At 44.2% G+C, this 25856-nt stretch overlaps 1 protein-coding gene across 1 annotated transcript in view; it reads left to right on the top strand.

The window, feature by feature from the left end:
• Positions 1-261: 261 nt before the first annotated feature.
• LOC132977010 (sodium- and chloride-dependent taurine transporter-like) overlaps positions 262-25856 on the top strand; it is a 37412-nt gene continuing 11817 nt past the window's right edge. Inside the window, exons 1-9 of the mRNA XM_061041340.1 lie at positions 262-478; positions 12434-12663; positions 13163-13297; positions 18234-18322; positions 18946-19091; positions 19991-20123; positions 21814-21948; positions 22676-22779; positions 22875-22999. Coding sequence (XP_060897323.1) covers positions 12435-12663; positions 13163-13297; positions 18234-18322; positions 18946-19091; positions 19991-20123; positions 21814-21948; positions 22676-22779; positions 22875-22999 — 1096 coding nt within the window. The 5' untranslated portion in view covers positions 262-478; position 12434. The remainder of the gene's footprint in view (positions 479-12433; positions 12664-13162; positions 13298-18233; positions 18323-18945; positions 19092-19990; positions 20124-21813; positions 21949-22675; positions 22780-22874; positions 23000-25856) is intronic.

Below are 25856 nucleotides of genomic sequence, written 5' to 3'. Positions count from 1 at the left end.
TATTTTTTATTTTTTTAAAAAGCCTGAATACCCTTTAAACATGAACAGGAAATATCTGAATGCAAAGCGAATAAGACCAGCAGTGTGTATGTTGGAGATTATGTTGACGGATGCGCTGATTCCCCAATTTGCATCCTCTTCGTTCCCAACTCTCGCGCAGAGAGGCGCTCTGTGTAAAAAAAAAAAACTCCGAGCTTTTCTGCAGGCCGTGAACGCATCAGGACACACAGCTCTCCTGTTGCTCAGAGGGGAGGCAGGCCGGTGATTTTCCGCTGCCGCTGATGTCTCCCCGTTTTAAGAGACAAAGGTCAGAACGAGAAGCTTATAGGCAGGATAAAATATAGGCTACCGACGCGTCCAGCCCTCAGTCGCTCTCACGGACACCACAGGACACGGACAAGACGGAACGGACACGGGAGCGCGCGATAAGGACATTAAAAAGGACAACATAAAACACAAAATCACATCAACAGAACAGGTAACGGAAAACAAATCGACATATTTTGTGCACACCTTGAAAGCATGGCAGAGAAGGATGGCTTCGCTTCTCCTGAGCGTTTTCCTCCCGATTCTTCATTTTAATTCTCTCTCTTTCTTTCTTTCTATCTCTATCTCTCTCTCTCTCTCTCTCTCTCTCTCTCTCTCTCTTTCTCTCTTTGTCTGAATGACAGTAGTTCATTTATTGGAGCTTGTCTTTTTTTTTTATATTACAAAGCACAAAGGCCTTTTGCTTAAAAAAAAAAAAAAAAAAGTGTAGGCTGTTTATGGGTGGAGGAAATGAATGCGTGTCCCAGTGTTAAGTTGTAGTTGTGTGGCTGGTGTTGCTGGTGTTACTGGAGGTGTGGATGCAAGGGATGGTGTTGGTGCTGGTGAACACTTGAGTGGAAGCTGCGAGGATAAGGATTGAGGCGGTGATAACCTGCGCTCAGGAGGGATCTTTGATGGATGTGCAATTTCTGAACGGCGTTCAAATGCATCACGGCTCATGTGCATCCGTGAAATGTGTCTGCTGTCTGTCAGGTGCAAGTTATTTAGAAAACGCGTGCGTGTGTTTCATTCTCAGAGGTGTTTCACTTTAATTCCCTTTTTTTTTTCTTTAAGGTGTCGAGCAGTTAATTCTCAGAATTCATTGGGTTTTTTTGTATGGTTGTTTTCTTTTCTTTGCGCAGGTTTACAAATAAATGTAGGCCTACTTTAACCTTTTTAATACGGAAGAAAGAGTCGCGTTGTGTCTTTAAATTCTCGCTTCCTTTTTTTAAATTTAATTCCGTTATCGAGCTCTTGAGTAGAAAGGGGAAGTGGAGCGCTCGAGAAGCCTTGAGAAGGTCGCACGTTGCACATGGTGCGTCGCTTCCTCTCACCACGAGCCTCTCTCTCTCTCTCTCTCTCTCTCTCTCTCCCCCCCCCCCCCCCCCCCCCCTGTTTCCTGCCTCTCTCTACCTCCAGTGTCACGGCTCTCTCAGTCTATCTGCTGAGCAGCCTCAGTGATGAAACTCTGACACTCACCGTAGATGTGTTTTAAATGAGGAGACAAACAGCAGTGTCCTACATTTTTGCGCACGTGTTGTGGACACTACGCCTCCAACATGAAATGCATGTGGAGGTGCATCACTCCTGGAGACAGACCTCTGGGTGCTTTTCATGCATGTGTCTTGTCATGTGTCTTGTGATGGCTGTGAGAGAAAAACAAGAGAGAGACACACACACACACACAGAGAGAGAGAGAGAGAGAGAGAGGGAGAGGTTGGGTTATGATGGCTGTCAGCTGGTCCTTTTTTGGATCGCAGTCAACCCTGGAAAATTACCCAGACTTGTTATCGCTCAGAGCCAAGCCTCTCATGGATTTGCAATCTACATGGAAACGTTGCATTCAGTTCTGAAACCATCACTTCGGGTTAGATAACGCTTAGCGATAACGCTTTTCATATACGAGCACTTTTAAATGGATGCATGCACACAGAGTCCAGTGAGTGTTGGCGCTCTAGTTGTTGAGTTAGACGCGTTTGGCGTTGCCGTCCACTAATCGAAGCGAAGGTCGGCTGGAAACGGGCTGAAGTGTGATGGTGGAGAAGGTGACAAACCACACTTAGTCAGCGTTTGAGGGACAGACGGTTCTCACGGCCAAGTTCTCACAGGTTGGTTTGTGGCCCGATTTTGCAAAATGTACTGCTGTTGGTTCACCTCTCTGGTCTCCACAACCGTCCTCGTCATTGTTTGGATTTTGGTGTTAAAATCTTCTAAAGAGTGTAAGAGGTGGCGGTTTGAGGGCGCTGGATGTGTCCAGAGTAACACATGACTTCTATCCAGGAGATCTGAGCTCAGTTCTTTTGGGGAAAGTCAATGTTTACTTCATCCAGGGAGCAGATTTCTTTGATAAGATTTACAACGAGGTATGTCTTTTAGAAAGTCAGTAAAAAAAAAAAAAAGACATTTTAACCAAACTGCAACCATCTCGAATGTTAAGCCTGAGTTTATGATTGTTGTTGCACGTCCAAAAGTCATAGTTGTGAACTTTCTTTTGAATTGTGGCAAATAGTCTTGTTCACACGTGCACAGAACTGCTGATGTTCTCGTGCTGAGCGTCATGTGTGAACACAATCAGCTGAATGTTTCTCTCTTCACCCGGAGTTTCTCCTTCAGCCTCCTCGTATTTATTCTGCAGAAAGTCAGAGTGAGCTGATGTGAGAACGCAGCAGGATATAATCAGGAGAATTCACCTGGAGCGAGTGGGGGGAGGGGGGTGGTGACGTTTATTCCCTGTGATCGCTGCATGACCACAGACTGTCTGCACGCCACCTCTACCATCTCTGTGCCCTAATGAACCTGCTGCATTATGTTCCCTGTTCTCCAGTATGTTCTTCTCCACTCTTTAGTTCAGATTGAGATTCTCTTCAACTACACGTAGCGTTGATAGAAAGACAAATATTCTCATTATAGCGTCATGTAGAGGACTCTGTCCTCCCCCCCGTCGGTCAGGGATAGTCTCCCGCTGTGACATGCATGTGTGAACAACCAGATCAGGAGGATTTCAGAGGCAGCCCTCCTGAAAGTCTGAAAACAGCTACTGTTGTATTTTTGCCTTCACTGAAATGACAGCTTTATTTAAGAAGTCTAACCTGACCTTATATTCGGTGGCTTACTTGACTAAAGAGCCCCGAACGGGTCAAGACGGCGGGGCCTCCTCATACGGCAGCCGCTCCTCTCCGCTCGCCATGTTCAAGTAATGTGTGCTATAGGACACCAGTGTTGTCAGCTTCCCCCGACTTAAGCGCATGGTGATTGGATATTTACTCGGGGGAGAGAGGGGTTTTCTTTATCCCAGTGCAGTGACTCACAGGCGCACACAAACAGAGCCAATACGGAGAGAAACAATGCATGGGAGATTGTTGTATGCAAAACGCAATTCACAAGCGCGTATTGAACCGTGGATGTCGTATTTCAAATTGAGAATTGTTGCATCCCTATTATCCACTCAGACCAATCTGCTGAATGTGGTGTTCTAGGAGTGAGAGTGCCAAAACCTGAAGGTAAAAAAACAGCACAACGTGTGTCATCACAGTTTGGGGGCTTATTGCATGTAGTTTTTTTTTTGTAGTTGGAGTGGACACTTAACGTTTTCAAGCTGGATGATAAAAGTGTGGGAATAAACCGCTCTACAGGTCCTAACACGGCTAGAAGTAGGGGCGGTAATCGCAGGATCACTCACAATACGATAGGGGACGTCACGATACAGCGATTCTGCAGTAATTACCAGACAATCACATGATCATACAACCTGATATATGATTCACTTAAGGACATAAAATGCCCTCCTTTAAGGGTAACGTGCAGAATGAATTTATTTAGTCGCTACAGTTTGGTTTTAGTTTCAATCGCGAGGAGTCAAGACGAAGCCATTTAGAGAGTCGGCGCCACCACAGACTCATAGCTGTGTGTGTTTTTATGTGTGTTTGACCCTGAGCCTTGTCTTATCTTATCTTTTGCTGCTGTAAAGTCTGATGTGTGACACTCGTTTGAATCATCAGGGCCATCACGTCTACACACACACACCTCACTTATGGTAGATGTGTGTCAGTTGGTGAGAATCTGATCTGGTTTAGTTCCTGGACTAAACACGCACACCCCTAGGAATGTCTAACAGTCACTTGCCATATTCATCTACATTCTTGAGACCAACAGAATAAGGAAAAATTAGTAGGGAGCTTCTCTGATTACCGATATGGTCATTGGTATCGAGAATTTTGGCTCAGCAAACACTAACATATCATTGACAGGCGCTTCAGCCAGCGCGGCACCAACAGATATTTTGGCCGCGCTCCATGAATAACGTCAAAAAAATGCAAATCTGGAGTGTCTGCTCTCGGGGTAAAGTTGGCGTCAATGGGGGTTTCCATTTTTGTGACTGGCGAGGTGTAGCTCTCTGAAGTCTGGCACGCACTAAAAGATTTGAAAGAGCCCACACATGGCGGGAAAATCACGACCAGTTTAACAGTTTTGTTCTCATAGTGTTTGGACCAACTCAGCATGTCGTACACTAACAGATTCATTCAGCAACCATCAGAGTCTCCACTCTCAGAACGTGTCATCTGATGCGACTTAAGAGTAGACAAACATGAAGGTCGAGCTAAATGTGGCTAGCTGGTACATCATGACAGTAAACATTTTGGTACGACTCATTTCCTCGTCTGTTTGATTGTGGTTTGCTTTACAGACGTGTCGTAGAAACACTCGGGTTGTTGCCACAAATCAACAAGTTGGTCCTCCCATTTCTGACCTCCATCTAACTTTATCCTTCCCGTTTGCTGAAGTTATCTACATGACAATGTTTGTTGTGCTTCCCAGAGTCCATGCTCGGGACATGTTTAATATTTACGATTTCAAATCAGTACGGTCCCGATTGTCGTCCATGCAGGTCGAGGAGGTGAAAATCGCTCTTCATACACCTCGCACCGCCATATTGCTTGGAAGCTATGCTAACAGGCTCTATGGAGAAAGCTGATAATGGCGAAAAAATATAGATATAGCGGCGAGATGGCTGCTGCCGACAGGCCGGTCTTGTGCTTTGGCTGTTTCGGGCCGCCGCAGCCGAGAAACAAAACCGGCCTGTCGGCAGCAGCCGTCGCCGGGTCCCAGCAGCCGGCGGGGTCCCAGCTCAGGGTCAGGTTTCATGTCATTGAGGAGAATGTGATTTATTTCTGTAGCAGGATGCCAAGTGCACGTCGTATCGTCATGCACTGTCAGGAAGAAGGAAGCCAATCACTCTGATGGAAGGTGAACGACGGACTGCAATGACAGACCAGCATCCCCTTGTGGCCACTGGACCCGTTTACCAAATGATGATGGATTTGTTGGATGACCTTCAGTCAAATTCATCAAACATAAATCATCAGAACAACTGAAGGAGCAACTTTTGAATCAAGAAAACTCAACTGCTGCTTAAGACGAAGGGAGTTTTATGGATCTCTGATTGAGACGAAGGTTGCGTTGGATTTCACCTGGATTGTCAGTTACAGAAGCTGGATGTGATAGTTCTGTACATTTTCAGGTCGAGTTTGAATAATCTTCTTCTTCCTCAATTGTAGATGTTTTAATCTGTTGATGAGGAATACTTGTTATAGTCTGAAAACTTCACAACAAGCAACTGGACAAAATTGTCCTTAGCTCGAGCTGCAAGCTAATGTTAGCGCTCTTTAGTTAGCTCGTAGCTTTACATTGCCTATAAATTGACACAGAATGAGCGTTTCTGATAACTGTATGAGTAAAATGTCGCACATTCTTCCATTAAGAAGAAGGTAAAAATGAATAAGGCTCGAGTCCAAATCAATGGCGGTATGACCATAAATTCAAATATTCTCTTGATGCGTATAAACGGTTAGAGTGATGAGTCATGCTTACAGGAAGCCGAGTATTTTTTTTTTTTTGTGTGTGTGCTTCCCACGTATCTGATACGACATGACTACTTTGTTAAAACGACACAAGCTTGCATTTTCTTGCAGCAAGTCATTCACGATAAGCCCCGGCAGCTTAGTGCTAAACAGACTCACTCAGGATGAGAGCAGAGACCGCCGTCGGGTCAAACCTCCCCTCATCAACCAATGAAACGCTCGAGAGTGGTACCGATATAACACCTGCTGATCCGTCAGTTATGGATACTTTCACAAAAACAGGCCAAGTCATATTCAGACCTGTTCTGCGTACAAATGGATTAAGTCGAGCGTCAGGAGAGTGTGAGTGATGGGACGGTTGATGGTGTTTGAACAGAAACTGGAGCCTGGTGACCTGCTGTGACTTTAGCTCGATAAGAGCGAAAACCTGCGCACAGCTTGGTTTCACTTTGACTCCTGATACACGCTGACATTTACACTTTCTTTTGGGTTGTGATATTCTCGAGCTTGTTTTTAAAGTTTTATTTTTATCTAATCTTTTTTAAGTCTTTATCTGCATGTGTCTCGCCGTCTCTGCAACACATCACACCACTCTCTGCTACGTGTTTAATTTGAACAAACCTCCGTGTTCCTCTCGCTTTCTTTTTTTTGTCACTTGACATTTATTTGCTCCTTCTCCCCCCCCCCCCCCCCCCCCTCCCCCTCATTTTTTTATTTCAACCTTTCCTTCTGTTTCCTCTCGCTCCCCTTCTCTCTGTGCCTTCCTTGTCATCTCTTCTCTCCACACAATTATACGCCCTATAACTTCTGTCTCTTTCCATTTCTCTAAAAATGAAAGTGAGAGGCGCAGGGAGTGATGTCAAAGTGATGCAGAGCGTACGACGAGGGGTGAGGAAGCAGGTCGTAGGAAAAGGACGGGGCAGGAGGGAGCGGTAAAAAATGAAAGTATATAGAAAAGATGGAGGTCGACAGGAGGGCAAAGAGAAGGGGAGTCGAGAGGGAGTAAAAAAAAAAGGATGCAGTGGATGGAAAAAGAAGAGAGTGGGGGAGGGACTGAGATGATGAGTTAAAAGAAGAGATAAGGGACACAGATGTGACACAGGAGGACTAAAGCAAGTGAGACAGAAAGAGGAGAAGAAGAATCACAAATAGCGATGAGATGCGGAGGCAGAGAAGGTGTAGGAGGAGGCACGAGATTAGAAACCTCGATGAAAGGACAATTAGGAAATTTACAGAAAAACAGGATGGATGTGTTGAAATGTGATGCGGTGAGAATGCGAGTGAAGAGGAATGTGAGGGCATGAGAATACGCCGGGAGGAAGACGGGACAAAAAAAAGGGGGGGAAGGTAAAGAGAGGAGGATGGAAAAAGGAGGAGCGGGAGTGAAAGAAATATGGAGGAGGAGGAGGAGTGGATCACTGAACGTTGATACGAGTACTCCAGCGTTACAGTCCTTAAAATGTCTATGTAGTGGGTTTACCTTTCATCGGATGCTCCTCGCTCTCTGACTACAACGAATATAATACCATGATTAGGTTTGCATCCTAAAGGAAAGTTAAAGGATAAGACGTGAATAAACTCAAACTTGCATCGCATGTATATCGGCCTTAGTTGATTTGTTTCAACTAGGGGGGGGGGGGGGGATTTCTCTCGACAGTGTCTGCGTTGCATGAGCCTCAGATTGCATGATTGGACTCCTTTTAATAAAGTTGCATTTCTAGAAGTTGTTATCTTCTCTTGCCTGACCTCAAGAAGCTGATTCATGATGTAGCTGTTTTTGCAATCTTTCGACCTACAAAAGATCTGTTTGTGTTGGCTTTATGTCTTCTCGGTCCAAGTGTTTCTGGTACCAGGCAGTGCTTGACTTAGCCAACAGGTCATCAGAGCGAGCATTAATCGTCCTCCAGTGACTATCTGGGAAATCAGATCTCATCAGAGAAATCGATGTAGTGAAATCTACAGATCTGTGCATGTTTGGGATGGTGTTATGAACTCAGGCTGACAGTTTCCTGATGCATAAACACAGATGATTGCACACTGCATGATCAAACCTGCCAACCCCTGTGAAGCCCAGCTCTTGATATAATTCTCTTTTCATTTATGGAATGTCCATGCCCATATTTGGTCACCCCAGTGTTTACCTCTAAGTTAGGATATGAACTCATGGCTCAAAGTCCACTTATTAACAACAGCCTTTGAATGTGGCGATCGCAGTCATTTGACAGAGTTGTAAATATTGAAAACATGACTTCCTTTAGAGCTTTAGATTTAAATATTGTAATGCAATTAGAAAAGCTTTTATTGAAACATGACATTTGCAAAACCTACTCTATTATAACATAAATATTAACAAACCCAGAGTTCTGCTTCCATTATTAATATACACGTGCATCAGAAGCTTATTGATTGTAGTTCTTAATAATCTTTCCTTTCTCCTTCCTTCCTCTTGTTCAGCAGCATCTGTTGAAATATCTGCACTTTTTGTGAAATTCACTTTTTTGTACAAATTGTAAGTGCAGCATCTGCTCCTCAATCTCTGAGAGTTTCGTAGTTCTACTGCTTTATTTCCCAGAGATATTTGGGTTTTTTAGTTACGCAGTATCTGTAAAATACACTGAAACCAAGGCAAACTGCAGTAAGTGACACTTACGTAGAACGCATTCATGTGTTGCATTCAGTGTTAATTAATTGATTGATTTTAATCAATTGTTCAGTTCATATGAATTGTTGCTCACAGACCCAAACATACAGGCCTGTAACTGTAAGATTATGTTTGTAACATATAAATATATTTTAATCTGATCTATAAAATAGGAAACAAAACAAATGAGTGGAAAAGAATATACGGTACATCTCGTTTGTCTACTCAATTACATTAAAACCCACTAACAATTGTTAGTTACTGCAGTGCATCAGTGTTCGGCCATATCATTATTCAGCAGTAAAACAAAGGCAAAGTGCCGTAAAACTGAAATGGTTAACCTCAATTTCAAATTACAATATGTTTCAAATTCACTTCACTTTCATCTAATCAATCATGCAATTTGTTTTTAAATATAATTTTATACTTGCACTTGGCAAACAAAAAACACAAAAAGCTGCTTTTCTCAGTTTGGCATTTTTGCAGATACTGCACTTTGGCTTTGTAGGGCAGCACACACTGGCACAGAGGGGAGTGTATTCAGTTTCCTTTAATGTTATTAATTAACTGTAGAGGATGTTGGTCATGAAGTAAAATGTCCCTGTGTTTGTGTAATCATTAACTTGCCTGAGGGATCATTACACCCGTATCGTGCAATATGGGTTCTTTTCTGTTGACACCCAATAATGGGGACATATTCTGTACATACTCGCCATCGTCAACGCAAACAGAGCGAGGAAACGCCATCATTATGTCGACTGGTTTTGTACAAGAATCCTCTCTCTCTCTCGCTCTCTCTGTCGCTCTCTCTCTCTCTCCGTCTCTGTGTCGCTCTCTCTATCTCTCTCTCGCTCTCTGTCGCTCTCGCTCTCTGTCTCTGTGTCGCTCTCTCTCTCTCTCTGTCTCTGTGTCGCTCTCTCTCTCTCTCGCTCTCTCTCTCGCTCTCTCTCTCTCTGTCTCTGTGTCGCTCTCACTCTCTCTCTGTCTCTGTGTCGCTCTCTCTCTCTCTCTCTCTGTGTCTCTCTCTCTCTCTCTCTCTCTCTCTGTCTCTGTGTCGCTCTCTCTCTCTCAGCCATTGTTGGGTGGAAATTTACAGCTCTGAATGTGTCATTGTGGCTCTGATAACGCCTGAACGTGTGACTGATTACAGAGCTGCATTTAAATCATTTCAAGGAGGAAGCAAGGGGAAAGAGTTACGCTGCGTTCCGTTTAACCTCGGAAATCGGATTTACTCTGTATGAAGTTGTGTAAAGTTGGAGAAAATTAGACACGCTAAGAGGGTCTCTAAACAAATTCAATGTGGTCCCCCTTCTTTTCTTATGTTAGGCGTCTACATTTCCCTGCGGTTCCAGAGTGATGTTTATGCACAGGCATTTGTGTATTAGACTATGCTGTATGTATGTGGATCTATATTTGTACACTTATTTATTATTTCTTGCCCCTACCAGTGCAGGAGGCAGGATTTGGGGGTACGTGTGTGGCAATTAAAGTCTTCTAGACTGCAGTACAGTTGTTTTTTCTAAATCGGGTTGACCTGTAATTGATCATCTATATAAATGATCTGGTTTTTTTGTAATACCCTTTTTTTATTTTAATTATATATACTTATACTTTTTTTTAAATGTATTTATTCATTACCTTTATTTTCTTGAGATGTTTTTTTTTTTGTCTTCATTCTGTTTTAAATGTCTGTTGCTTTCAATGCAAATAATGTTCCTCTGCATAAAAAAATCACACAAGTGCAATTATTGTTACTATTATGCTTGCTGAAAATCTCAATTAAAAAACAGAAAGATTTCAGGGGCAGTCCTATCTTGAAAAATTCTGGACATTTTCAGGAGTGCATGTGAGAAAGATGATGAAGTTTTGGGGACAGACATAACCCTCTTGCCCCGCGCAGTAGTGCCTTAACTAAGCTCAGCCATCATCACGTTTTTGAACATTCATATTGATTCCACTGATTGATATTGGTGCCCCAGTCTGTGAAGTCACTCGATTATGAAGCACGACACAGCGGGAGCTCCACATACACACAGTAAGACATGCGCACACACAACGCTGCGCTCCCCCCCCTTGCTGGCTCTTCTGAAACCGTCTCTCCTCTGTTTAGAGGTTCAAAGGTATGCCTTTTGTAACGGTATAACAAGACCCAAAAATGTAATTTTTATGTTTAAAATTCTTTTATTTTTTCCCCCGTCTGGACCTCTGAACACGGTCCAGACGGGGGAGCACTTTGTCCCCTCCACGACATTCAGATTGAAGGTGAAACGTCACAGGAGTGCAAGTAGTGCGGCTTGAAACAGCGGTCTGAAGAGGTCTTTTGGCCTAGACAATTTTACAAATCCTTTCAGAAAACCCCCCAAAAAAGGGCCCATGTGTAGGTGAGCGCTGCAGCATGTTTTGTACCTCACTAAATACAATCTTTGATAAGAGAGGCTTCAAAAAGTCTGACATAAAGCCAGCTCTGAATAATCCTCAGACTGGATCAGTCCATCAGCACCGAGCTCTCATCTGATGCCACGTTTTGAAACTGGGAAGTTGAATCACTACTCTGTGGCCCTTCTGTAGTAAAGTACCCGATCAGATGAAGCCAGTCTGATCTTTGCTGGCGTTCAATATCCACAGAACAAACAAGCTGCAAAATTCAACCGAGGAAGCTTTTTCTAATTCAGTATGCGTAATTAAGAGCGCTGTAAAGGCGTCCTTAAAGGGCTTTTTTTGTTACTTCGTCCAAAACGCCCCCCCCCCTCTCCTGTCTGACAGGGATAGCGATAGCCTACCGCTGTGAGGTGCATGTGTGAACAGCCAGGTCAGGAGAATACCCGGAGCAGTCCTGAAGTTTTCTAGATATTTTCAGGAGTGCAGATGTGAAAACGGCGTTACTGACTGACCTCTGGTCATGCATCGTGTTTTTGAACTGAGAATGTCGACACGGTTGGATTCATTACGAGCGCGGCTTTGTGGTTGGGTGAGGATATCGTTGAATGCTTGTGAGAACAGTTCACATGATCGGAGACGGCCTAATTCATTCTTGCGAGTGTTGACACATGCACAATAAAACCTCGCAGGTACAAATCTGAAAACGAGCCAAGACTCGGCTTCCCCTCAGACCGGCTCCAGAGTCCAGACTACTCAGGTTATGAACTATGGACACGATTAGACATCATAGTTATTGATGGAACATGTGAAAGTGAAGTGAAATGGTTTATCAGGGACTAACGTTACCCCATGGATTAATTAATGAGTCTCCTGACGACGGCTGGGAAGCTTTGGAAAGGAATAAAAAATCATGTTACACATCGTCATGGCTGTAAGGGGACACATCCTGTCTTTGTACTTTTTCACCTTTTTTAAATGAAGTCGGAGTGAACCGCCTCATCCACAGATATTACTCCTGTATCTGTGACGTCACAGATTTGAATCCCAGTCGCAATCAGCATGGTTTTTTATTTCCACCGGAGCACAGCTGACATCAGCGTGAGCATGACCCTGACCTCTGCAGGGCTAGTTGGCTGTGGACAAAATCACAAACATTGCCCCTCCTCTGACTGAGTGATGCCAGAGTATGTGAAGTAGGGTTGGGTGATATCTGCAGAACTGGCCTATGATGCGGTTCAGATTGAAACTTTGTAACGGGAAATGTTATTGTTGGTCTTCGTGTTTGCGGTTTGTTTTGGTGGGTAAAAGCAAGAAAAGCAAAAGCAGCCAGACAGGACACAAAAACCCTCCAAACCACAAAAATCCTGGGGTTTTTTTTTGGAAGCAAAGGAGGCAGCATGAGGCGGGTCAATAATTGGTAATCAGCAGTAATAGCATTGAACAACTGAACACAAACACCACGCTATCTGATAATCTGTTAATATGAACGTGTCTCTGAAAAGTCTCTCTCTCTTTCCTGTTTCTGCAGAATGGCTCAGAAAGAGAAACTTCAGTGCCTGAAGGACTTCCATAAGGACACCCTGAAGCCATCTCCTGGAAAGAGCCCCGGCACGAGGCCTGAAGACGAGGCAGAGGGCAAACACCCGCAGAGGGAGAAGTGGGCCAGCAAGCTGGACTTTGTTCTGTCCGTCGCTGGCGGCTTTGTGGGTTTAGGGAACGTCTGGCGTTTCCCGTACCTCTGCTATAAGAATGGTGGAGGTAAGACGTTAAAATATCACAACCAAAAAAAAACTGTTTTCACAGTGTTGCCTCTTCTTACTCCATGGTGTCTTCAAATGTCTCTGAATCTTCTCTGTCTGCTCATCACTTGTTTCTATTTCTTTTACTGCTCTAACCTTCTTATTGCTGTTCTCTTTTTATTTGCTTTTAGCTCTTTTTAGTTTCTTACATCTTTTTAAGTCTTTGCTCCTCTTGGTCTCAGCTTGTGTTGTTGGGTTCTTGTTTTGCCTGAGTTCTTATCATGGTTCTTGTGATGGTCGGGTTATATATGTTTGTTGGGTATCGTGCACTTTGGGTTCTTTTCTGTTGAATTGTTTATGTTCTTCTGTGTTTGGTTTAGTTTGCTTTGTTCTTGTTTTTGCTGTTTGTCAAAGCACTTTGTAAACCTGTGTTTTTAAAAGGTGCTATATAGATAAAGTTATTATTATTATTATTATCCTTCTTACTTTGCTCATCATCTCTTCTCTCTTCCACCCAGGTGCATTTCTCATCCCCTACTTCATCTTCCTGTTTGGCGGAGGTCTGCCGGTCTTCTTCCTGGAGGTCTCCCTTGGTCAGTTCACCTCCGAGGGCGGCATCACCTGCTGGGAGAAGCTGTGCCCCATCTTTACTGGTATGTAAACTCGTCATATCTTGGTCTTTGTATGCTCATATTGATTCCTGGACATGCACACACACACACACACACACACACACACACACACACACACACACACACACACAGCGCTGCACTCCTCCTGCTGGCTCTGCTGAAACCGTCTCCCCTGACCTTTCTTCTTCTTCTGCTGAGGAGGAGGAGGAGACAAGGGTGTTTGTTCATGAAATCACCAGGGCACACTTCCTCTCCGCTGAGGTGGAGGTCGGGGACAGGCCGTGCATGAACGAGGACGGCGGTGGTTGTGGGGGCGACACAGCCCGATGGTGGTGGTTGGGCGTCGGGGACGTTGGGTGGTAGTAGTGCCAGATCACCTCGCTGAGGTGTCCGTCTACCCCGATGTCCCGGTCGGTCTTTAAACTAGAGCTCAGGGATGTGGGACGCCGTCTGCTGTGATCTAATCTTCCCTCCTATTGGACGCGCCGAGATGTGGCCACAGAATGCCGCCTCCCAAGTTGAACATTTTCTAACTTACTGTCTCGCCCTCCATTATGACATTCAGTTTGAAAGTGAAACATCACAGGGGCGTGCATATGTTGGCATGAAACAGAGTCACAGACGAGGACGACACATAAGCGTTTACATTTGAGTTTCGTTTAGTCAGAAAAATAAATTTACAACATACTTTTCAGTTTTTCATCCAACACCAGCAAAGGTACTCTGATTCAGCTTTAGGCCCCTCCCACTACAGCTTGCTCTTCTCACTTCTCAGCCTGATGAGCACCTAGCTGGGGTGTGTGTGTCCCTGCTACCAGGTTGAACATTTTCTTTCAGACCTCTTGTTGTTTTTCACAGAGGAATGGCTGTGCAACATAAGGCTGAGTCACACCAGACTCTCCTCCAATCAGATGGCCCAGACTTTACCCTGCAACTGTTACCAGGCAACCAGGCCCGCTCTGGTTCACCAACACACTGAGGCCTCTATTCTGCCTCCTCAACCTTCAGTAGCTCCCATCTCGTCTCCCCGTTGGAAAACCTTCTCTGCCGCTGAGGAGGAGCGTTTAGATTCTTAGACGTCTAACCTCGTTAAGGAGACGCGGCTCATTCGTTTCCTCTCACCGCCCCCTCTCCTCCTGCTCGCCACCACCTGAATAAGGTTAATGTATTCATCTATGGCCATCCTTCCCTCACTTGGCACATATTCTGTTTCCTCATTTTTTTAAAAATGTAGACATATTATTCTCCATGTTTGAAGATTTAGACACGTTCTTTCTTTCTTTCAGACACCACCTCCCCCCCCCCCCTGTCCTGTCTCGCCCACACATACACACACAAACACGCACACCCAAGACGGTGTACAGAGTGTCCCAAATCACGTTGCTACGGCAACAGCGCGGCAAAACATCAGAGAGAGAAAGAGAGAGAGAGAGAGAGAGAGAGACGGAGATGGAGAGAGATCACAGGCTGATAAAAAAAAAAAAATGAGAGAAACTGGAGGAAATGAAGACAGAGATGAGGGGGGAGGAAGGAGAGAGGAAAGGAAACAAAGAAAAGGAAGAGATGACAACACAGAGGAGTGGGAGGGGGAGACAAAGAGAGGAGGACAGGTGAGGCAGAGAGGGAGGAAACAAGGAGGATGAAATTAAAATATGGAAACAGCAGACTCCTCTGTTTGTATATGGAAAATGTGTAATTTGTTGTGCAAATATACTGAACGCACTTTATAGTAAAATACAAATGGAAATCAGGAAGGATCCTTTCTGGGTGGCAAGCTGGTGTGTTTCCTCCAGCCAATGACTTTAGGAGAGACTTTAGGATACAACTCAGCGATTGGACGTCATTCAAACCGGTGAATATGACGGACGTGGACGTAGCAGCAAAGAAGAGAAAATATAATCAGAGTGAGGAGAAACACCAAGCGGATAAAGCTCGTTCTGAAACGAGGGTGACCCTTGTGTTGTCTTTTACCCGTGGACGTGGAGTTGGTCTACTTCGTAGCTTGTGCTAGCGTACGTTAGCTTGCAGTGTAGGTAGAAGCAGTAAACGTACACACTACGTCCTGCAGGGGGCGGAGCTTCTGGAGGAGGGGCCCAGTTTGAATGTTGTGTTTATAAGCTGCAGTGAAAATGCTGCATCAGTGTGCAGTTATAACCCGTGTACTTTCATTGAATCAGAGTAGATTCTGCTGCTCATACTGTCGTGTTACAAACCGTGAAACTGCCACTTAAATGTCTGGCATGTTCAGCAGCTGAAGGTCGGATATAAACACAAATCATGCCGTGGTCAAAGACTCATGAGGACTGCAGGAAAACAGCTTTAGAGCTGACTGTTTCTTTTACTAAAACAGAAACTTAAAACACGTTAACGCTGCAGAGCATCCGGAGGAGCAAACATGAGACGCTGGACGAGGAGCCAATGATGAAGTGGATTAGAGAACAAACGCTTTCCTCTCTGAAAATGACATTGCGGTTTAGCGCTCACTTTTTTGTTTGTTTTTGGTTCTCTATTTCATTCTCTCGGCTGCACTTGTTATGTCACAAACAAACCGGCTTCATCCTTGCAGTGGGAGTCTTCTCATTTGCGAGTGTGAAAATAAATATTTCTGCGTTTTTTTTTTGTTTTTGTTTTTTTGTTGTGAGACGATCGATTGTGAATGAAAACAGACGGAGCGAGGTCAGCTGAGGTCAGCAGATGAGAACAAGAAATGACATCATGGAGGAGGTCGCATCTGTTTGTTTGATCAGCACTGTACCATGTCATCTGAGCAGCAGAGTGTGTGTGTGTGTTCGTGTGTGTGTGTGTGAGAAAGATGGAGACGCTCAGCAGCTGCGGGTTTAGACGAGCGTCGGAGGGACTGAAATGAAAATGGTTAAATAGCTCTCACAATTTTACACACGTGCGAAAACACACTCTGAAATTCACACACAGACACGTATACAGATGGCCAATGACGGTGAAGGGCATTCATTTGGATGAGTGGTCTCTGCCACTGTGTGTGTGTGTGTGTCTCCTGACAGTACACACACACACACAAACAAGTCAGGCTAATACACTTATGAGGACGTTCAGCGCGCACAAGCATTACTAAACCTTCCACCTGAAACCACATTCACGACCTAATCTCTGCCCGAATGTGGACTCATACACCCGCTCCTGTTTTATGAGATGAGCCTCATCTTTATATCCTTGTGTAGGAGGATACACACTCTTTCACACACACACACACACACACACACACACGTTATTGAGCCTGTGTATAGCAGCAGCTCATTCTTAAGGCCGAGAGTGACGCAGTGAAAATCAGCCCGTCGCTCTCCTAACATCCTAAAGTGCAGGGCAACAACAGTGAAGGTTAGAAAAGCTGAAACCTGACGGCTGCAGACCTTGACGGGGAGCTAAACGTACGGCAGTTTGTTTACGATCTCAAGCCGATGGATCAACCTCGATTCATCGTTCACTTCTATCTGCCAACTTTTAAGTCATAGGAATTTTGGATTTGGAGCGCGGTTGCAGTAAATCCTGTGAAGAAAGAGCGGCGTTATGTAGGGCAAACAATGAAAACAGTGTTTTCCACAGCAGAAAAGTAAACACAAGAAATCCAGTGACATTGTCAGTTTTATCTGTAACACTGAAGGATAAGCGTGCAGAGTCAGGATGTGAATCTTTAACTTCCTTTTCAAAGTCACAATTTCACCCTCTTTTGGTTGAGGAGAACTTTTCTGGCTGCACATGTGCTTCAACGTTTGGGAGCTACATGCACAGAGAGCTTCATGTGAAAACAGACAGAAGGCAAATACTAACGAGGACAGAGAGTGCCTTAAAGGAGATCTATTATCCTCACTTCAACCATTAATGAAGTCAGTTTGGGACACCTGTTGAGCAGCAGTGAGATGTGCAGCTCAAAAACGTCCTTATTTATTTGACACTGGCGTCAGTAAAATCCCTCATTTCAGCCTCTGCTTGAAACGCTTCATTTTAGCTACTGTCTCTTTAAGGCCCCGCCTCCCCATGTGCTCTCCCCTGATTGGCCAGCACTGTTTGCACATGCAGCAACATTTGAGTACATTTACAAAGCTTATTACTTATACTACTTTATTATTGCTTTCACTTGGTACTTGTGCTTATTATATTGTTATTATTGTTTTTATTTTATGAACGTATCTGTACTTCCTTCTGATTTTTGGTGTTATGAGCAACTGTAGCAAACAAATTTCCCCCTGGGATTAATAAAGTATTTCTGATTCTGAGTGATCTTCAGGTTGGGCGTGTCTTTCAACTCTCCTCCATGCTTTGCTCTGATAGGTCACCAGAACCTGACGTCAGGTTCTACTACGTCCGGGGATTTGGCCAACAACTGTGAATGTTGTGTTTAAAGAAACATTGTCGAGGTTTAGTTTGGACGTCCAACATCTTCACGTGATATGTTTGTATTAAAAAAATATGGAACATATCTCCTTGTTCTGTAGGTTTGAACACATTAAATCTAACAGCGTGAGACAAAAGCATCAGTTCAGGTTTTATCCTGTTAAATTCAGGAGGTAGATCTCATAGAGGTTTGGTCACCTTTTTATGATACACAATCTGCACAACACCTCCACCCACCAGCATCTGTTTCACTTCCTGTTTCATTGACTGTGTCGCTTCTTTGTGCATCCTCTTTGCAGACCAATCGAGTTTACCGCATTACAAACCTTCCTCCTGCACAAACTGTGTGGACATTTGAGGAACTTATACGGTTAAAAGTGTTTGAGAAAGATTTGAGAAGAGGAAGTGTTCTCTTTAGGCTGTTGTTTACTTCACATATCACATGTTGCTGTCATAGCTGCTGCTTTGAGCGAGAGCGACCTTTCTCCATAAAGTTTGATGTTGCTGGTTTCCCTCTGCTCCACTTAATTGTTCTGTTGATGTTTCCTCTATCATCATCTCCACCTCCTCTCTCCTCCTTCTCCTCCAGGTATCGGTTATGCCTCCATTGTGATCGTGTCCCTGCTGAATATCTACTACATCGTCATCCTGGCCTGGGGTCTCTACTATCTGTTCCAGGTAGGTTTGAGAAAAAAGACACTGATGGAAACATCTTTTTTTTTTTTTTTTAGCCTGAATCATAGATGACTGACGTTGATTGTTGCATGTAAAAGTTACATGAGCCGTTTTTCACACATGCACTCCTGAAGATATCTAGATAATTTCAGGAGGACTGCCCCTTTAAATCCTCCTGATCTGGTTGTTCTCACAGCTGGAGACTATCCCTGTCGGACTTTCTGTGGCAATACATGACATAAAAAGAACGACGTAGAAGTGGCCGGCTCTATTATAAGAATATTTATTTTTACGTTTTTAACTTGTCATGTCTTACCTCAGGAGACCCCTCGCCCCCCCCCCCCCCCCCCCACAGGCAGGTCAGGAAGATTTCAGGGGTAGTCCTCCTGAAATCCTCCAGACAGAGGGACTCTGCAGACACAGTCCCCACAACACATGTATAGAGGCCCAGAGGGGATGATGGAGCAGCCTTACTTTAGTATAACTCTGTATTTTATTTTGTAGGTAAAATAGTCTGACTCTATCTTCAACTGGACTGAAAGGAGACCTGCCAGCGAATCAGGAGCAATCACGTCCCAACCCAAATTTGTGTCCTGACATAACTCTAATCTTTCTATGGATTTCAGTGTTTTCAGCCGGAGCTGCCCTGGGCCAAGTGCAATCAGCCCTGGAACACCAATCGCTGCATCGAGGACACCTACCGCAAGAACAAATCCCTCTGGGTGGCCGCCAACGCCTCCAACTTCACCTCCCCCGTCACCGAGTTCTGGGAGTGAGTTACATAAGAGCACACATGCATGCACAGCTGTAGAAACCACGCTTTGGTTCTTTTTTTTTTTTTCAGGTGGAACATTTGGTTAAGGTACAACGTCTATGTAAATGATCTTTAAAAATAGATTTGCTGCAGCCAATCAGGACCTGCATTTAAGGGAAAAAAACATTCAAACACAGGACACTTCAGGGTTATTATCTTAACTCCTCTGGGAACTTGGAAGATTATGAACCCATATGTGACATTAAACTTGAATGTATCATTGAGCATCCAAATCTGAGTGTCAATAATTTATTCATAACTATTAGAAAGCCAAGATGAAAAAGGCGAATCTTGCTAGTTTAGAACATTTCTCAGGACTGTGTGGGCCTGGCAGCTCTTGTTTTACCTCCATTCAATGTGAATTGTGCAATCGCCTGACTGGCTGCTCAAAGCATCTTGGGAAATCTTGCCAGGCGAACTGACGATCAGCGTCAATGTTTTCCCTCGTTATGTCAAAACCATCCTTGAAAAAAACGTACATGGCAGGCAGTGAGATTGGAGCCAAAGCAGCGTCTCACTTGTCAATTATTTTACATCTAAACCAAGCAGAAAACTGCTTGGTGTTGAAAAATGCAGCCAATGCTGAAGTGCAATAAACCTGCAGTTCATAGATTGTCCACTAAAGGCTGGATGTAGAAGCACAGGAAGTCACATACACACCCATTCAAAAAAGCCTGTTTTTACAGCAGAGATTAACATGTTTACAGCCTGATTCAAACATTCAAATGTACAGTCTATGATCAAAAGGCACACATGCAGAACATTGATTGTCATGGAATGCTTTTGCCATATTCAGCTACGATCGAGTTGCCGAGATGAACACGCACACTGACGGCGCTTTTCCTTCTCTGTTGCAGACATAATGTGCTGGGGATCACCAATGGTATAGAGAACATTGGGACTATTAAATGGGACCTGGCTCTGTGTCTACTGCTTGTTTGGGTCATCTGCTTCTTCTGCATCTGGAAGGGAGTAAAGTCCACCGGCAAGGTAAATACATGTGTGTCTGTTTACCCATAATGCCCTCTGTTTACACTCTGCAAAGTTGATCCCGTCTCTTGTTTTTTTGTGTGTTTGTCTTAAACTTGCTGAACCCTGTCGTATCTGTTTATCATTTTATGATTGCTAAATCTTAACGCCTGCCAGAAGTCATGACGGGCTGATGGTCATATGATGTTTTCACTGCGGTCTGACCAAGAGAACAATGAGAGCAATGTTTCCAACAGGGAGGGCTGAGGAAGCGGCAAGTGCATGCGCTCGCAGTGTTACGGTTCTAAATCCATGAAGAAAAATCATGTTTACAGCATTACATCTGAATAATTGAAACAAGAGGCAAACCAAATCTGTGCACTAGTTCATCATGTGCAAAAGCCTGCTTGTTTTACGGGGTCTGATGTTTAAATTAAGGCGAGGTGGGACTTAATGTGTTTGGATTCTGTAGCAGGGAACAATACAATACTGTCAAGGAAACATCTGGTTTCACTTGGTTGTACTTCCTCCCAAAGACACCGAGCTCTGCAGCAGTATTTCCTGACTAAAATAAAGTTTGATTTAATATACATTGAAGACTTCTAGACTTTTTAAAAAGATTAATTTTTTGGGCTTTTGATGCCTTTATTTCAGAGAGAACAGTGGATAGAGTCAGAGAGAGAGGGGAATGACATGGGGGGGGGGGGGGATGAGCCACAGGAGCCACAGGATGGACTCAGACTCCAACCCTGGTCGAGGACTTAAGACTGCACATGCACTAACCGCTCGGCCAGCGCCCCTAGACCTATAGACTTTAACAAACTCAGTAGATGACACAATAAAGAATACTTAGTTTTTCCTGGGCGCCAGAGTTTTTTTACAACTGTTTTCAATTAGTAGAGAGTGTTTGCAGCAGGCGACCGCCCAGAGAAATAGCGTAGCGCCCAGCATTCTCTCCGAGCGCTCAAGTTGAAAATCTTTCAACTTTTTTATAAAGTCCACCAGTATTAACTCATCCTTTAACACACATGCATACGCTGACGACGAGGCAGCGGGAGCAACTTGGGGTTTAAGTGTCTTGCCCAAGGACACATCGGACATGTGACTGCAGGAGCTGGGGATCGAACCCCCGACCTTCTGGTTGAGAGACGACTGACTCTACCATCTGAGCCACAGCCGCCCGTAAATCTTTAATTTTAAGAACCAGTGGATGAAGTTCCTGCACTGCTGCCTCGTTTACAGGACGAAGCCTTTGACAAATATAGAGAGAGAATATTTAAGACCATGTTCAGTTTCTGGTCCAACAACAACAACAACCACTCGGACGCAGACCTCAGGAGGCTCAATCAATCCCAGACAGCTCTTTTTATAGCCTCAACACTCGTTATTGATTGTCCTGCCATGAGTTATGCTCTCGGGTTGCACCAAGCTGTAACTCTTGTAATGAAGTCGCTCCTCCAAGGCCAAGTCCTGTCACCGCTCGCCAGATAACACAGACTGATACACCGCCATTGATTTAAGGCGCAGGCTGTGGTCTCTTCAGCTCATAATCTGAAAAATAACTCTGGAGAGTCAACACATCAAACATGATTCCTGTTTATGATGAAGAACGTTATCAAGCAGACGGGATCTTTGTCATGATTGAAACTTGCCGTCTTGATCCTTTGAGGGTCCTCCTTTTGGATTAAAACATTACCGTGATCTTTTTCAGGTGGTCTACATCACCGCCACGTTCCCATTCATCATGCTCATCGTGCTGTTGATCCGTGGCGTGACACTGCCAGGTGCTTCAGAGGGCATCAAGTTCTACCTGTACCCTGATCTGGCCCGCCTGAGGGACCCAGAGGTAGGTACCCCTGCACCGTCTCAGATCCCACCCCAACAAACATGGCCGACAACAGGCAGATAGAACAGGCGTTCTTAACTTTTTGGACCCGGGAAGAGCAATCAAACTCTGCATGAAGTGGTCGGATGGTGTGAACATGATCTGATTTGATGCGGATGTTTGTGCTTCCGTCTTCAGTCGGTTCGCTTCCCAATTGGCTTTAGTTTCGTTCCATGCCATTGACCACAGAGTGCTGGCTCGCCTATCCTCCAGGTTCCCCGCTCACAACAGAATATCAAATCATAAATATTAAACATGTTCATTATTTATGACTTGAAATCGGTGCGGTCACTCGTATCGCTCTGATCATACTTGACGACACAGGAAAGTCTGGCTACATGATCTTTAGGACCATCAAGAAATTTGGCCTTTGTCAGCCTGCTTAAGCAAACAGTGGCATCCATTGGTAACGCCTATTAAAGGCGTCCATTATTTCTTGATGATGGACGCCTCTCTTTGGGCATTATAACTGGACTACCAAAATAAATCCATAAAATCTGAACGACAAATCTGGTACCAACATATTTAAATTAGTCTTCTGCAGACCCCGACACCCCATAGTCCAGAAGTCGTTATCCATGACTTGAACCCCCTCCTAGCTTCTCTACACATTCCAATGTAATTCACGTCATCAGCAGGCCTCAGCCTTTCTGTCCCCATTCCTCCCCCCCCCCCCCCCACTTGGCAGGTCTGGATTGATGCCGGCACCCAGATCTTTTTCTCCTACGCCATCTGTTTGGGCGCCATGACGTCCTTGGGGAGCTACAACAAGTACAAATACAACTGCTACAGGTGAGGCGCCAGTTTTCAGTGAGGGGGTTAGCTATAGTGAAGGGATCCTTGTGTGTTCATTAACAAATCCTCCTCATGACATATGTGTGACATAGGGACTGTTTGCTGCTGGGAGCCCTCAACAGTGGTACCAGTTTTGTGTCTGGCTTCGCAATATTTTCCGTCCTGGGCTTCATGGCACAAGAGCAAGGGGTGGACATTGCTGATGTGGCAGAGTCAGGTACGAGGGTCCTGTAAGGGCGGCAGTGATGGTGGGCGCTGCTTCCTGGTTAAAAACTTAAACAACAGTATTTACAGAGAAAAAAAAAAACAGCAACGAAAACCGACAAAGCGAATTCACCCAATGCATTTGACTGAATCACACGAAATGGATTCCCTGATTTATAAAACATGACGGCATCGCAAATATGGAAGTTTCCGCAATCAAACACACCTTGACAAAAGCAGAATGGGATACATTTTATGACCATATTTGGTGAGCTTGTTGGGAGTAAAGGTTAAGAGCGAGGTCGCTTACAAAAGAGTTTAAACACAAGAGAATATACAAACCCTTCGAGCTAGTCAATGAGAGCAGAGTGCATCTTGTGCCAGTGGTCTAGTCTGTTATAAGAGTTGAATATGAGAGGCTCCTCCTACCTTAATGTGGCGACTTGCCGCCGCCATTGTTGTGTGACATATCGGCGCATTGGCATTATTAGTCGTTCCTTCATTTATTTTCTCTCAACGATGTAAGAAAAACCTCTTTTTGTTGAAGCTGTCATGATGCTGCAGTCTTACCCACGGACCGACAGAATCCCTCTCATGGTTCTGCTTCCTCACAGCGTATGATAACTCTTAACGTGCAGAAACAGAGGAGGCAAAGTTAGGGAGGAAGTTTGAGGAGGAAGTTTAGGCCTGATCCCCTTGAAAGAACAACTTAGGAGTTTAGTTGATGCTTCTTTAAATCTCCAAGATGACAAAGTACCGCTCACTCTCCAAAAAAAAAGCATCACCAGCAGCTTTTCAGGGCTTTTATTTTGAAAGTTTAAATCTCCTCTTTTCTTGTCACTTTTTTTTTTTACGGTAAAATCCTGTAATTCAACCTGACACTTGTAGTTTTTCCTCTTTAAAGTACAATGACATGCTTAGCATCTGGTTCTATTGTAAACCTTCATCTGTTACTTAAACATGATGCCGTGTTGTAAGAGTGAAATGTGTCTTAGCTCCGTCTGCTAACTGGAAACCTGCTGCCAGCCCAGTTTACATCCAGCTGACGGTTTGCCCGTATACTGCCCATATGTTAGTGTTTAGTCAGGGGTGTAGGTTAAGAGCGCATGGCGGCTTGGGGCTGTGCATGGCACACGGATAACCAGTTAAAATAATGTTAATGTGCCCTGAGCCTGCAGGTGGAGATGGAGGTTGTTAATCAGAGAGCATGATAGTACGAGTGTTTAAAATCTGTCTTTAGTCCGTCTACGAGTTGAGGATGGTATCAAGAGTGTAGAAAGATCTCAACAGAGTCGGTCTTAACTCTGACCACTCGGTCCTGATGTAGCACACAGATGACTTCTCGTCGTGTTTGTTTAAGATGAGCTCGACTGACTGCACAAAGATCATAGTTTGTTTTTCACGGTGCACAGTAAGCAGTAACGACTTCTGCTGACGCCAGAGTGTGCTGAAAGGAGGGACAAGTGTTTGACGTGTGAACTTGTTTTCTAAGAAGCAGTTTCCATTTAAAAAAAAAGACGTCTCACACTGTTTGATGTGGATCTTATCTTTAACTGAGGCACTCCAGGTGTGTAATAAAAAAGATGTTTTGGACAAAGAGAGTTCTGTTATTCTTAAACCTGGGTCGTATTTTTACCTGTTTTTGGATCTAAATGATGAATTGGTTCAATTGTTTTTGGAATTGCTCAAGAAGGTTGCTTCAGCCAGCAGACAGGAAGCAACAACCTCAACTGAAATTATCCAGATATTTTCAGGAGTGCATTTGTAAAAACGGCTTTAGAGTAAAGATCTGGATCTATTTCTTGCAGTAACTAAAAAGCACTACCTGTAATGTTCTCGATCAGATGCTTACCGCCTGTTTCACAGCTGACGGCTGACGTTATCTACTTGAGCAATTCCAAAAACATGAATGCACTAATTAGTTATTTAGAGCCAGAAATAAGTGACACGAGCACAGGTTTAAAAATAACAGGTACAATTCTTCTAATCTCCTGCCAGTGTTTGAGCTCTGAGGGAGTTGTTATGGAGTCAACGCAGTGTTTGGTTGGATGCCTCGTCATAATTTGCAACAAAACTTGAACTTATGTCCAGATTCCTTGATATCAGCTGTGATGCTTCCTTGTATCTTGACCTCCTTTTTCACAGTTCCCAATGTCAAATAAGACCTTTAAAAAAAAAAAAAAAAAAACACTTTTATTTGACATGTCAGATTCCATCTGCTGCTGTTTTGTATCGGCCATTTTGCATTCCTCATCGACCGGATCGGGCTCTATATAGGCAGGGATGCAAAATGGCTGTTGGAGTGATGTAGCTGTTTTATCTCTGCTAGCTAGCTTAGCATATGACACATGATTGCTCTGATGTTTACACTGACACATACTCTGGGGTTATTGACCTCCACACGTCACACACACTACATCCACTGCACGCTGTTGATGCTTCCTTTTTAGAGTTTGCTGAACACTTTCTCTAGTGGTTTCTTCTCCAGTGATGCAGTGACACTCAGAGTAATTAGCACGTCACATTCAGGCCTACACCTCTGCAGCGCTGTGTTAGTTTGGGTCTTTGTTCTTCAGTATAAAGTTTCCCGCCAACACGCCGCTGTAAAGGCGGCATGTGTTAGAAATATGTCTCAGATGTTGACAGAGTCGCAGGTAAGTGAAGACGTGTTGTAGAGACATTTAAAATCTTTAACTTGACTGCTTTATACGATTACATAACACACACACACACACACACACGGCTATTTTCAGCGCTGTAGCTCAGGTTTTCATCACGCAAGCACATCTGGTTCTGTACCCCCACTGTTTGGGACTGTTTCCTCCCACAGGGATGCAGGTCAGATGAAGCTTATCATGATACTAATGTTG

The sequence above is a fragment of the Labrus mixtus genome, chromosome 7, assembly GCF_963584025.1.
Source record: "Labrus mixtus chromosome 7, fLabMix1.1, whole genome shotgun sequence".
Lineage (NCBI taxonomy): Eukaryota > Metazoa > Chordata > Actinopteri > Labriformes > Labridae > Labrus > Labrus mixtus.
Note: the sequence above shows the minus strand (reverse complement) of the source record. Positions and strands in the feature narration are given on the sequence as shown.